Source organism: Bombina bombina, chromosome 2, assembly GCF_027579735.1.
Source record: "Bombina bombina isolate aBomBom1 chromosome 2, aBomBom1.pri, whole genome shotgun sequence".
NCBI classification, from domain to species: Eukaryota; Metazoa; Chordata; class Amphibia; order Anura; family Bombinatoridae; genus Bombina; species Bombina bombina.
In genome coordinates, this window is record NC_069500.1 from 1,023,672,489 (window position 1) to 1,023,687,870 (window position 15,382).

General features: G+C 37.2%; 1 protein-coding gene across 1 annotated transcript in view; it reads left to right on the top strand.

The window, feature by feature from the left end:
- Positions 1 to 7,300, top strand: part of LOC128647409 (actin, alpha skeletal muscle-like) — a 104,991-nt gene extending 97,691 nt beyond the window's left edge. Inside the window, 4 exon segments of the mRNA XM_053700196.1 lie at positions 5,753 to 5,834; positions 6,472 to 6,653; positions 7,159 to 7,209; positions 7,211 to 7,300. Of these exon segments, the coding sequence (XP_053556171.1) occupies positions 5,753 to 5,834; positions 6,472 to 6,653; positions 7,159 to 7,209; positions 7,211 to 7,300 (405 nt within the window).
- The last annotated feature ends 8,082 nt before the right edge of the window (positions 7,301 to 15,382 follow it).

Consider the following 15,382-nt stretch of genomic DNA (forward strand, 5'->3'; position numbering starts at 1 on the left):
GAGCATAAAAGTGTCAATAGTATCAGTGTTTGCTACAGTGTATAGCATTGCTATAAACATTTTGCACACACTTCTGCCAAAGAAACATGCACACTCCTGAGGTCCTATGAGTCTAGCTAGGGTTACTCTTCAACACAGGATACCAACAAAACAAAGCATAATAGAAGTAAATCAGAAATCTGTTTATAATGACATATTCACTCATTAAAGTTTGATTTTTACTTTACTTTTCTTTTAAAAGGTAAATAATGGCTAACGATTTAAGTAATGACATCTTCAATTTGTAGTCAATAGCTTTATGATGATATTCATTTTTACTTACTGGTACGTTTCACATGGGTTGCAGAACACTGTTCACATATTCAGTCACATGTTTATAGGTCAGCTACATATGGAGAGGGCTATGAAAGTTCTCCTAGAGAACCCCAGTTGGAAGGCAATTATCTATTTCAGAACCAAGCATAAATGCTATGTGCAGACATACATTAGTATATATTGATTAGCAAAAGTTATACATTAATTATTTAGAAAGTTAAACCAGAAGTTCTGGCAGTTTTCTAAATGTCAGATATTTTTAAGGAATTGTTAATATAACTGACAATTTTGTACAAATGCTCTATCAAATCAGCTATTTTCCATATTGTCACACAGCCCATCTGTCATTTAGAGCACTTTAAACTGAATTTAAAAAGTTAGTAGCAGATAACTCACACAAACAACCTTCATTAATGATGGGTTTTTAGTTTTGTTTACCAGATTTTGTATAACTGATACTATCATTGGGTTGCACAATATGCTGGAGTGCTTATTCCTAATATTATTTTAACTTATTATTTCTTGCAAAATAGAAGACTAGAAACATAAAATCACAAAAGTAGCTTGTCAGTATAAACTCTTCCCTTTCAGACATCCATTCAGATATCCAAATTAAAGTATTAGACTTGCATTGATACTTAACAACCTGTGGAAAAATTAAAGGGACAGTCAAGTCAAAATTAAACGTTCATGATTCACACAGGGCATGTAATTTTAAACAACTTTCCTATTTACTTTTATCATCAAATTTGCTTTATTCTCTTGATATTCTTTGTTAAAAGCTAAACCTAGGTAGGCTCATACGCTAATTTCTAAGCCCTTAAAGGCCACCTCTTATCTCAGTGCATTTTGACAGGTTTTCACAGCAGGGCGTTAGTTCATGTGTGACATATAGATAGCATTGTGCTCACTCCAGTGGAGTTATTTATGAGTCAGCACTTATTGACTACAATGCAAGTCTGTCAAAAGAACTGAAATAAGGGGGCAGTCTAGAGAGGCTTGGATACAAGGTAGAAAGTATATTAATATAACCATAGATATAAGGAGGGTGGTGCATATAGAACATACACCACACTCCTAGGGGGCGCTAACAATAAGCAGCAAACAGTAAGCAGATATATACAGATAATTAAGAGAATATACAATAAACCTAGCACACTTATATCAGATTATTAGAGATGATATGCTCACAAGTGGACCCAGATGATATTGGTATAATCAAATAACAAAATGTCCACACAAAGAATAATCCAAAAGAAAGAAGGCAGCTCTCTGTCATAGGACGGTCATCCTGGTGTGGCGTGATCTATAAGAGAAAGAAGCACAGAGGCGCCAACATGGCCTAGTAACGTCACGGCAGTCAGATACAAAACATCAGCAGGATAGGAAATATACTCACAAGCGTAGCACAATAGCACAATAGCACCATTTGGGTGCGCTACGCTTGTGAGTATATTTCCTATCCTGCTGATGTTTTGTATCTGACTGCCGTGACGTTACTAGGCCGTGTTGGCGCCTCTGTGCTTCTTTCTCTTAATATAACCATGTTGGTTATGCAAAACTGGGGTATTGGTAATAAAGGGATTATCTATCTTTTTTAACTACAACAATTTTGGAGTAGACTGTCCCTTTTAAAGAAAAGGGATGTGGGGTTTACAATTAATCTTTTGCAACTATCTCCATCTAGATTGAAAGCTCTGAAATCTGAAACAAAAAAATAGAAAAATTCCAAAGCATTGTTAAGAGAGAGATGAAAAAGAGGAAATTAAAACAGGAGACAAACATAAAGAATACCACTGAATTAGTGATAGAAACCCAAGAGAGATATCTCCAGATGTTCTGAGATGTTGCCATATGCAATGTAAACATTTATAACCTTTGATAACCTTGTATAGCAACACCTATTTCTATCTGTTAAGGCTCCAGACAAGTTTTTCAAAGCTATAAAACTCCCCTTAAAGACTTCTTATCATATCAGTGAGGAACCTACACTGGTAACCATAAAACAATGTTAAGTATTGAAGTTGCTCCACTAGGCCTCATATCTCTCAAGACTTGACTGTTGATCAGGCTTCCTAAAGTAATCACTAACTTCCTGTTCTTGTTGCCGTACTCTATGTAAACCCTACACCTCTCCATATTTTACCTTAAATTTTTATATTCTTTGTTGGTTGGTTTTGTGTTCTCCTCTCCCTCTAGTCTCCCTCTCATATATATGCACTATACAAACCCATCAAACAGTGATTGGCATCGATCTATATCATAATGTTAACAGCAAAGATATACTCATATTGCTCCAAAATTGGTGCTGCATCAAAGTGAGAAGTTGTGAAGTGGCAGAACAGTCTAAATTGATTTTTTTTTATGTAGTCTATAATTAATTTATTTTAAGAGAATACATCTTGGGGGGGGGGAAGAGTTGTAGATATGAGCCATAACCAACATTGTCCCACTGACAAAGAAATGATCAATCTTTAATTTTAATGGTAGGTTTATTTGAACAGTGAGAGACAGAATAACAACATAAAATCCAGAAAAACGCATTTCAAAAAAGTTATACATTGATTTGCATTTTAATGAGTGAAATAAGTATTTGACCCCTTTGCAAAACATGACTTAGTACTTGGAGGCAAAACCCTTGTTGGCAATCACAGAGGTCAGATGTTTCTTGTAGTTGGCCACCAGGAATGCACACATCTCAGGAGGAATTTTGTCCCACTCCTCTTTGCAGATCCTCTCCAAGTTTCGAGGCTGACGTTTGGCAACTCCAACCTTCAGCTCCCTCCACAGATTTTCTATGGGATTAAGGTCTGGAGACTGGCTAGGCACTCCAGGACCTTAATGTGCTTTTACTTGAGTCACTCCTTTGTTGCCTTGGCCGTATGTTTTAGTTCATTATTATGCTGCAAGACCCATCCACAACCCATTTACAATGCCCTGGCTGAGGGAAGGAGGTTCTCACCCAAGATTTGACGATACATGGCCGCCCAGTCCATCATCCTTTGATGCAGTGAAGTTGTCCTGTCCCTTTAGCAGAAAAACACCCCCAAAGCATAATGTTTCCACCTCCATGTTTGATGGTGGGAATGGTGTTCTTGGGGTCATAGGCAGCATTTCTCCTCCTCCAAAAACGACGAGTTGAGTTGATGCCAAAGAGCTTGATTTTAGTCTCATCTGACCACAACACTTTCACCCAGTTCTCCTCTGAATCATTAAGATGTTCATTGGCAAACTTCAGACGGGCCTGTACATGTGCTTTCTTGAGCAGGGGGACCTTGCGGGCGCTGCAGGATTTCAGTCCTTCACAGCGTAGTGTGTTACCAATTGTTTTCTTGGTGACTATGGTCCCAGCTGCCTTGAGATCATTGACAAGATGAACCCGTGTAGTTCGGGGCTGATTTCTCACCGTTCTCTTGATCATTGAAACTCCACAAGGTGAGATCTTGCATGGTGCCCCAGACCAGGGAGATTGACAGTTATGTTGTGGTTCTTCCATTTGCAAATAATTGCACCAACTGTTTTCACCTTCTCACCAAGGTGCTTGGCAATGATCTTGTAGCCCATTCCAGTCTTGTGTAGGTCTACAATGTTGGCCCTGACATCCTTGGACAGCTCTTTGGTCTTGGCCATGGTGGAGAGTTTGGAATCTGATCGATTGATTGCTTCTGTGGACAGGTGTCTTTTATATAGGGAACAAGCTGAGATTAGGAGCACTCCCTTTAAGAGAGTGCTCCTAATCTCAGCTTGTTACCTGTATAAAAGACACCTGGGAACCAGAAATTGATAGGGGATCAAATACTTATTTCACTCATTAAAATGCAAATCAATTTATAACTTTTTTTTAATGCGTTTTTCTGGATTTTTTTGTTTTTATTCTGTTACTCACTGTTCAAATAAACCTACCATTAAAATTATAGACTTATCATTTATTTTTCAGTGGGCAAAGCTACAAAATCGGCAGAGGATCAAATCATTTTTTCCCTCACTGTATTTGTGTGTGTGTGTATATGTGTGTATATATATATATATATATATATATATATACACACACACACACATGCCATTCTTAGCGCTGGGTTGAGCTATCAATTGCCCTCCACTGGTAATCTAGGGCATGGTATACAATTTAAAAAACTTTCCAATGTCCTTTTATTGTTAAATTTACTTTATTCTCTTTGTATCCTTTGTTGGAAAGGAAGTAGGAAGGCTCAGGAGCTCAAGATCTGTACAGCAGCAGTTTTGCAAGAACACTTTTAACATTCTTGCACATGTGCAAATACTGCTGATGTCTATTTCGTAAAAGCATTCTTGCACAACTGCTGACATATAGCTCTCCAGACATGTTACTTACCTAGGTATCTTTTGAACAAAGAATTCCACAAGAACAAAGTACATTTGATAATAGAAATAAAAACTTATTTTTAAAAATGGTATACTCTATAAACCTGTCGTCAGACCTCCCTAACAGGCCACATTTTGAGGATATCTGATTGGGAGCACAGGTGAAATAATCATCTGATTAGTAAACCTGGTTATTTGACCTGCTCTCACCCAAGGTAATCCTGAAAACCTGGCCTTTTGGGGAGGCTTGAAGACAGGTTTGAAAACCAGTGCCCTATCTGAATCATAAAAAGAAAAAAATGGAGGTTCATGCCCCTTTAACATAATCCCATGTTATAGGCATATTCAATACAGCTAAGATAGCTAAATAATATTTTATTCAAACAAATATTCAAGTCAATACTTAACACACTATAATGAAATATTAGCAGAATATCATCATGCAGTGTGGTGATTTAGGTGCCACAAAAAGTAATATTGTGGTTAATCATATGAAAAGTGGCCAAACATTTTCATACAGAAAATACTCTTTCATTTGCAAACATGCTGTCAATCACATAGGTTATTTATAAGAGATTTTGAATATTTAAATTATGTATATTGCAAAGGGTAATTGCTGTTTTCATAAATAGGGAATTAATGAGTGAGATTTAGTTTAGATATCAAAAGTAATGTGTAGTAATTTGTTCATCAAATCTTCAAAGTATCTAAATTGGTTTTCACTTTTTCTTTGTCCCACATTTAAGCAACTTTTCATTGGCAGGAATCCTATTCACATGAGCATGCCCTCATTTGTTTAATGCCTATGGGAAGAGTGTACTTTAAACACTGCTATTAGTAGAAGCATATTAAAGAAAAGAAATGTCAAGGTACACTAAGGATTAACTTCTTAATTGTATATATTAAAGTGATATATCCCCCAACATTAGATTTTAAAGGGACATTAAATTGCCATTGTGGGTTAGATCACAAGTGGAGTACAAAAATAATAGCTCTAACGTGTGTTAACCCTTTCACTCCAGGGGCTTTCAGAGAAAAACTTGCCCAAAATACCCGGTGAATTTTTAGCATTTTTGCTATCACTCCATTTTAACAGAAAAGGAGCCTTCGATTGTTTTATTTACCTGTCAAAACTATATATAGAGCACCAGAGGCTCTTTTCCAGCCAGTTTTACTAGGTACGTAGTATGTACTTATCAACAGTAGCTCTTTACCAAAGTGTGTGTATTTTTATAGGGGTAAAAAAATCACTATACTTTACTAGTGAAACAGTAAGAGTATTAGTAAACTATTATAAAGATGTGAATGACCACTTTAAAGGGACAGTCTAGTCAAAAATATACTTTCATTATTTCGATAGGGCATGTCATTTTAAACAACTTTCCAATTTACTTTTATCATCAATTTTGCTTTATTCCCTTGGTATTCTTAGTTGAGAGCAAAACGTAGGTAGGCTCATATGCTAATTTCTTAGCCCTTGAAGGCCTTCTCCTATCTGAATGCATTTTGACAATTTTTCACCACTAGAGGGCATTAGTTCATGTATGCCATATAGATAACATTGTGCTGGCACATGTGGAGTTACCTAGGAGCCAGAACTGATTGGCTCAAATGCAAGTCTGTCAAAAGAACTGAACTAAGGGGGAAGTCTGGGGGAAGTCTAATAAGTGTATTAATATCACAGTGTTGGTTATGCAAAACTGGGGAATGGGTAATAGAGGGATTATCTATCTTTTAAATAATAAAAATTCTGGTGTTGACTGTTCCTTTTAAATGTCCTAGATATTACTAACTGCACAATCTTGTGTACAACAGATATGGAGAACAGTGATATTCATGAAACCACCTACAGCTCCATTATGAAGTGTAATGTGGACATACAAAATAATCTGTATGAGAACACTGTCTTGTCTGGTGGCAGTAAAATGTACCAAGGCATAGCTGAACGTATGCAGGGGGAGCTCAATGCATTGGCCCCCAGCAGCATGAAAACAAAGGTTAGAGGCACAAATGCCAGATCACAAGGTCCCATATGCCACTGGGTCTGGCTAATAGTACTCTCTGAATACAGCATTGGCAGTTTACAGACATTTTATCCCTCAATTGGTCTCTTAGCTTAATCCTAGTTTATCCTATAGCTTAAAGGGACATGCCAGCCACATTTTTTATTTTATGATTTAGAAAGAGAATGCAATTTTAAACATCTTTCTAATTTACTTATATTATCTAATTTGTTTTATTCTCTTGATATTCTTTGATGAAAAGCATATCTAGATATGCTCACTAGCTGCTGATTGGTTGCTGCACATAGAAGCATCGTGTGATTGGCTCGCCATGTGCATTGCTTTTTCTTCTACTAAGGATATTTAAAAAATGAAGCAAAATAAATAATGGAAGTAAATTGTAATGTTGTTTAAATTTCTATTCTCTTTCTGAATCATGAAAGAAAGATTTTGGGTTTACTGGCCCTTTAATATCTAATAATTAAATTTTTTTCTACAGATCCTGGCCCCACCTGAGAGAATATACTCTGTCTGGATTGGAGATTCCATTCCTGCCCTCTCTGTCCACCTTCCAGCAGATGCGGATCAGCAAGCAGGAGTACGATGAATCTTGTCCGTCCATTGTGGTGTCAGTAATATAACTGTAACATCAATGTCCTTTAAATAAACCAACAAAACAACCTGAATGCTCCCATAAGTTTTAAGAAATAAAACCAGTGTTTAACTGACCTACAGATAATGTTATATGCTATAGGCCCGATGATCAAAAACTTGCTTCCATGGAGAGAAATCACACAATCTTTTGGATTTTTTTGGAGACCTTTTAGTGTAATATATGAGTCTCTCATTTACATACGGAACCTGCATAGGGCTAGTTGTGCACAAGCGATATCTGGTTTATCACGGATGTTTGCACGCGTCGGAAGTAGTGCAAGTATTGCAAGTTGAAAGTAAACTCGTTCACTCGAGTGCAATTTAATTTAACGTACGACTTAAGAGCTCTGGTTAACAGTCACGCTCGAATAAAAGTATAAAAGTATCACAAAAAACATCAGACAGTTATATTAACTGATAAAAAATATATTAAAAAATTGCAATAAATGAGGTCTAAGGTGTTAGAAAAAATAAAGGACTGCAAAGGGCTTTAACATAGAGATACAAACATATACATAACATAAATATTTATTTATATGTGTGTGTGTGTATTTATGTGTTTTACTGTATATCTGCTGTACATATTTCCCATTCCAATGTTCTTCACTTAAAGGATAATGTTGTTTTTATTCTTAAAGGGCCACTAAACCCAAAATTTTTCTTTCAGAATTCAGGTAAAGAATACAATTTTAAACAACATTCCACTTTACTTCTATTATCTAATTTGCTTAATTCTTTAGATATCCTTTGTTGAAGAAATAGCAATGCCAATCACACAAGACATCTATGTGCAGCCACCAATCAGCAGCTACTGAGCATATCTAGATATGCTTTTCAGCAAAGGATATAAAGCAAATTAGATAATAGAAGTAAATTAGAAAGTTGTTTAAAATTGCATGTTCTTCTAAATCATGAAAGAAAAAATGTGGGTTTCATATCCCTTTAAATACATATTGTGTTTTTATATATATATATATATATATATATATATATATATATATATATATCGTTAGTATCCACAAACGATCAGGCACTCTCTGGATTTAAAGTACTGATATTCATTATATCTTGGGAGTGCTGGATCCTGACTGGATGTGTGTGTGTATGTATGTGTATATATATATGTGTATGTGTGTGTATATATATATATGTGTGTGTGTGTGTATATATATATATGTGTGTGTGTGTGTGTATATATATATATGTGTGTGTCTGTATATATATATATATATATATATATATATATATATGTGTGTGTGTGTGTATATATATGTATATATATATATATATATATATATTACTGTATATTTATGTGTGTGTGTGTGTTTTTATATACCTATACCTGCATATCTATTCTTTATATAGATTTGTATTTTATATGAACAGTATCAGATATGAAGATAGAAATATAATATTAAGTAATAAAAATATTATTTTGTATGTGAAGAGCATAGGAATTTAAAATACGCATTTTGTTCAATTTGTTTCGTGATTTACATCTTATTGTGGTCAGGTTAGCGCACTTGAAAACTTAGGCCTAGATTTGGAGTTCGGCGGTAGCCGTCAAAACCAGCGTTAGAGGCTCCTAACGCTGGTTTTGGCCGCCCGCTGGTATTTGGAGTCAGTGATTAAAGGGTCTAACGCTCACTTTTCAGCCGCGACTTTTCCATACCGCAGATCCCCCTACGCCATTTGCGTATCCTATCTTTTCAATGGGATCTTTCTAACGCCGGTATTTAGAGTCGTTTCTGAAGTGAGCGTTAGAGCTCTAACGACAAAATTCCAACCGCCTGAAAATAGCAGCAGTTAAGAGCTTTCTGGCTAACGCCGGTTCATAAAGCTCTTAACTACTGTACCCTAAAGTACACTAACACCCATAAACTACCTATGTACCCCTAAACCGAGCTCCCCCCACATCGCCGCCACTCGATTAAAATTTTTAACCCCTAATCTGCCGACCGCCACCTACGTTATACTTATGTACCCCTAATCTGCTGCCCCTAACCCCGCCGACCCCTGTATTACATTTATTAACCCCTAACCTGCCCCCCACAACGTCGCCCCCAGCTACTTAAAATAATTAACCCCTAATCTTCCGACCTCAAAGCGCCGCCACCTACGTTATCCCTATGTACCCCTAATCTGCTACCCCTAACACCGCCGACCCCTATATTATATTTATTAACCCCTAATCTGCCCCCCTCAACGTCGCCGACACCTGCCTACACTTATTAACCCCTAATCTGCAGAGCGGACCTGAGCGCTACTATAATAAAGTTATTAACCCCTAACCCGCCTCACTAACCCTATAATAAATAGTATTAACCCCCTAATCTGCCCTCCCTAACATCGCTGACACCTAACTTCAATTATTAACCCCTAATCTGACGACCGGAGCTCACCGCTATTCTAATAAATTGATTAACCCCTAAAGCTAAGTCTAACCCTAACACTAACACCCCCCTAACTTAAATATAATTTACATCTAACGAAATAAATTAACTCTTATTAAATAAATTATTCCTATTTAAAGATAAATACTTACCTGTAAAATAATTCCTAATATAGCTACAATATAAATTATAATTATATTATAGCTATTTTAGGATTAATATTTATTTTACAGGCAACTTGGTATTTATTTTAACTAGGTACAATAGCTATTAAATAGTTACCTAGTTAAAATAATAACAAATTTACCTGTAAAATAAATCCTAACCTAAGATATAATTAAACCTAACACTACCCTATCAATAAAATAATTAAATAAACTACCTACAATTACCTACAATTAACCTAACACTACACTATCAATAAATTAATTAAACACAATTCCTACAAATAAATACAATTACATAAACTAGCTAAAGTACAAAAAATAAAAAAGAACTAAGTTACAAAAAATAAAAAAATATTTACAAACATAAGAAAAATATTACAACAATTTTAAACTAATTACACCTACTCTAAGCCCCCTAATAAAATAACAAAGCCCCCCAAAATAAAAAATTCCCTACCCTATTCTAAATTAAAAAAGTTACAAGCTCTTTTACCTTACCAGCCCTGAACAGGGCCCTTTGCGGGGCATGCCCCAAGAATTTCAGCTCTTTTGCCTGTAAAAGAATAAATACAATACCCCCCCCCAACATTACAACCCACCACCCACATACCCCTAATCTAACCCAAACCCCCCTTAAATAAACCTAACACTAAGCCCCTGAAGATCTTCCTACCTTGTCTTCACCATACCAGGTTCACCGATCCGTCCTGGCTCCAACATCTTCATCCAACCCAAGCGGGGGTTGGCGATCCATCATCCGGTGCTGAAGAGGTCCAGAAGAGGCTCCAAAGTCTTCCTCCTATCCGGCAAGAAGAGGACATCCGGACCGGCAAACATCTTCTCCAAGCGGCATCTTCGATCTTCTTCCATCCGGTGCGGAGCGGGTCCATCTTGAAGCAGGCGACGCGGATCCATCCTCTTCTTCCGTTGTCTCCCGACTAATGACGGTTCCTTTAAGGGACGTCATCCAAGATGGCGTCCCTCGAATTCCGATTGGCTGATAGGATTCTATCAGCCAATCGGAATTAAGGTAGGAATTTTCTGATTGGCTGATGGAATCAGCCAATCAGAAACAAGTTCAATCCGATTGGCTGATCCAATCAGCCAATCAGATTGAGCTCGCATTCTATTGGCTGATCGGAACAGCCAATAGAATGCGAGCTCAATCTGATTGGCTGATTGGATCAGCCAATCGGATTGAACTTGATTCTGATTGGCTGATTCCATCAGCCAATCAGAAAATTCCTACCTTAATTCCGATTGGCTGATAGAATCCTATCAGCCAATCGGAATTCGAGGGACGCCATCTTGGATGACGTCCCTTAAAGGAACCGTCATTAGTCGGGAGACAACGGAAGAAGAGGATGGATCCGCGTCGCCTGCTTCAAGATGGACCCGCTCCGCACCGGATGGAAGAAGATCGAAGATGCCGCTTGGAGAAGATGTTTGCCGGTCCGGATGTCCTCTTCTTGCCGGATAGGAGGAAGACTTTGGAGCCTCTTCTGGACCTCTTCAGCACCGGATGATGGATCGCCAACCCCCGCTTGGGTTGGATGAAGATGTTGGAGCCAGGACGGATCGGTGAACCTGGTATGGTGAAGACAAGGTAGGAAGATCTTCAGGGGCTTAGTGTTAGGTTTATTTAAGGGGGGTTTGGGTTAGATTAGGGGTATGTGGGTGGTGGGTTGTAATGTTGGGGGGGGGGGGTATTGTATTTATTCTTTTACAGGCAAAAGAGCTGAAATTCTTGGGGCATGCCCCGCAAAGGGCCCTGTTCAGGGCTGGTAAGGTAAAAGAGCTTGTAACTTTTTTAATTTAGAATAGGGTAGGGAATTTTTTATTTTGGGGGGCTTTGTTATTTTATTAGGGGGCTTAGAGTAGGTGTAATTAGTTTAAAATTGTTGTAATATTTTTCTTATGTTTGTAAATATTTTTTTATTTTTTGTAACTTAGTTCTTTTTTATTTTTTGTACTTTAGCTAGTTTATGTAATTGTATTTATTTGTAGGAATTGTGTTTAATTAATTTATTGATAGTGTAGTGTTAGGTTAATTGTAGGTAATTGTAGGTAGTTTATTTAATTATTTTATTGATAGGGTAGTGTTAGGTTTAATTATATCTTAGGTTAGGATTTATTTTACAGGTAAATTTGTTATTATTTTAACTAGGTAACTATTTAATAGCTATTGTACCTAGTTAAAATAAATACCAAGTTGCCTGTAAAATAAATATTAATCCTAAAATAGCTATAATATAATTATAATTTATATTGTAGCTATATTAGGATTTATTTTACAGGTAAGTATTTATCTTTAAATAGGAATAATTTATTTAATAAGAGTTAATTTATTTCGTTAGATGTAAATTATATTTAAGTTAGGGGGGTGTTAGTGTTAGGGTTAGACTTAGCTTTAGGGGTTAATCAATTTATTAGAATAGCGGTGAGCTCCGGTCGTCAGATTAGGGGTTAATAATTGAAGTTAGGTGTCGGCGATGTTAGGGAGGGCAGATTAGGGGTTAATACTATTTATGATAGGGTTAGTGAGGCGGATTAGGGGTTAATAACTTTATTATAGTAGCGCTCAGGTCCGCTCGGCAGATTAGGGGTTAATAAGTGTAGGCAGGTGTCGGCGACGTTGAGGGGGGCAGATTAGGGGTTAATAAATATAATATAGGGGTCGGCGATGTTAGGGCAGCAGATTAGGGGTACATAGGGATAACGTAGGTTGCGGCGGTTTACGGAGCGGCAGATTAGGGGTTAATAATAATATGCAGGGGTCAGCGATAGCGGGGGCGGCAGATTAGGGGTTAATAAGTGTAAGGTTAGGGGCGTTAGAGTGTTAGGTGCAGACGTAGGAAGTGTTTCCCCATAGGAAACAATGGGGCTGCGTTAAGAGCTGAACGCTGCTTTTTTGCAGGTGTTAGGTTTTTTTTTCAGCTCAAACAGTCCCATTGTTTCCTATGGGGGAATCGTGCACGAGCACGTTTTTGAGGCTGGCCGCGTCCGTAAGCAACTCTGGTATCGAGAGTTGCATTTGCGGTAAAAATGCTCTACGCTCCTTTTTTGGAGCCTAACGCAGCATTTGTTTGAACTCTCGATACCAGAGTTAATTTTATGGTGCGGCCAGAAAAAAGCCAGCGGAGCGTTAACAGCCCTTTTACCGCCAAACTCCAAATCTAGGCCTTAGTTATTTTAAAGGAACATGAAACCCAAATTTTTTTCTTTCATGATTCAAATAGAGAATACAATTTCCAATTTACTTCTATTATCAAATTTTCATTTTTTTTCCATGTTATTCGTTGCTGAAGAGATATCTAAATAGGTAACATGCTTGTCTGGAACACTACATGACAGGAAACCCTGCTGCCATATATTGCTTCAAACACGTGCACACTCCTGAACTTATTTAAAAATATGTATTTTTTAATAAATAGAACATATTCTGCTATGGGATGAATATTGGAATTAAAAATATTTATATTTCATGTCAGGTTAGTGCACTTTAAAACGTTAAAGTGATCGATATTTGTAACTTCGGCTTTTTGCACGCTTCAAAAAGTGTGCGAGCGAAAACGTTTTACTTTCAATTTGTATAATGCGTGGTATCCGACGCGCACAAAAAGTTAAAGTCAATCGATGTTAATGCGTATAGCCCATAGTGAGGTAAGCATCTCCCAAAAATCGGTGTTTCTAAAACTCTTTTTAAAGGACCTCACAGTGCTGACGAGACTAATTAGAACATCTCGCCAGAGCAGAGAGCTTTAGCTTCCAGAGGCTCCAATGAGATCAATCAGACAGGGCATGAGAACTAGCACAGCAAAGGGTGTAAGTTGTGCAGCGATGGGCAGCAAATATAAATATGTAAATTAATATATACATATATATTTGTGTTAATATGTATATACACATATTAACACATAAATGTATATGTATATAAGCATTTACATATATATTTACAGGGAGCACAATGTAAAGGCACTTTTCAGTGCCCACCACCCACTAACTTTAGCCCCCCAAAACTGCTTAGTGCGTTTTTTTTGTTTTTTGAAAAAATTGTCTTTTTTTAAAAAAAATCTTGGTATGCTTCGTTAAAGAGTAATTCTTAGGTAAGCTTAGGAGCGTGCATGTAGCATTAGCCACCTGGCACTAGTGTTTGCAACAATGTTTATAGTTATAATAAAACAAACAAACTGAACAAGCGCCCCTGCGACTCACAGTATCAATTTTATTACAACACTCTACTTACATAAAATAATATAAGTGAAAACTCAAATGCCTCAAATCAAACAGTAACTGTACACAGGCTATATCCTGTCAGATAACGACTCCCGGGATGTTGTCTACCCATCAATGCGACAAGTCCAACACGGGTCTCAAGATCTCCACTGCTGACTACGACCATGTTTCCTTGTTCTCTGGACACGTTTTCGTCGGTTCAAGGACAGACTTTTTTCAATAGGAAACATTTGCAGCCTGAACACGGGGGTATTTGGACAGTCAGCAGTGGAGATCCGTGTAGGACTTGTCACATTGATGGTTAGACAATATCCCGGGAGTCGTGATCTGACTGAGAATACAGCCTGTGTATAGAGACTGTTTGATTTGAGGCATTTGAGTTTTCACTTCAAGTAAGTGCATTATTTTATGTAAGCAAAGTATTGTAATAAAAGTGATACCATGAGTCACAGGGGCGCATGTTCTGTTTGTTTGTTTTAGTAAACCGATTGTAAAGACTTAAGAGTTACCACAGTCTAAGGAAAGCAGCAGCAGACTCTAAATTAGAAGCATCTTACAGCAGTCGGCTGGTTTACAACATTGTATTTAACCTAATAGGACTTACATCTATCTTTATTGCGCAGCTACATAGTATTGTGTATTATTTCCTCATTAAGGGGATACAGAATTATCTGTTTTTATTGTTTTCATTTTTTTCTTTGCTGTATTATCTAGAGTGAATTGGGTTCACACACCTCTGACACATAGGAGCGCTGCTATTTGTATGTTTTGGAATGTTTATAGTTATGTTATACGTAGTTGCAAACTCTGCTGTCATAGAGTATATGTACCATTCTATGGCAGCTGTGTTTGCAATTATGTATAATATTGCTATAACCCTTGTTTCAAGCACTCCTGCCAGATCACTAAAGACTTGTGCATGCTCCTGAGCTCACCTTGAGATACAAAGAGAACTAAGCAAAACTGATGAAAGCAGCAAATTGGAAAGTTGTTTAAAGTGTTATGCTCTGTCCATTTCATGTATGTTTACATTTCTATTTTCTTGTAGTTCATTTGAAACCGGAGTTTATTATATTGCTGTGGGAGAATTGCCTGTGACTGATAGGTAGGCCGCTGCCCTTTTTTGGGGGTACACATAAAGTTTCACACTTTGGGGACGATTTATTAATGTCTGGCGGACATGATCCGCTGTAGTGGATCATGTCCGCCAGACATCTCTGAATGCCAACATCATACACTGTCGGCATTTAACATTGCACTCTGGTGAACTGCT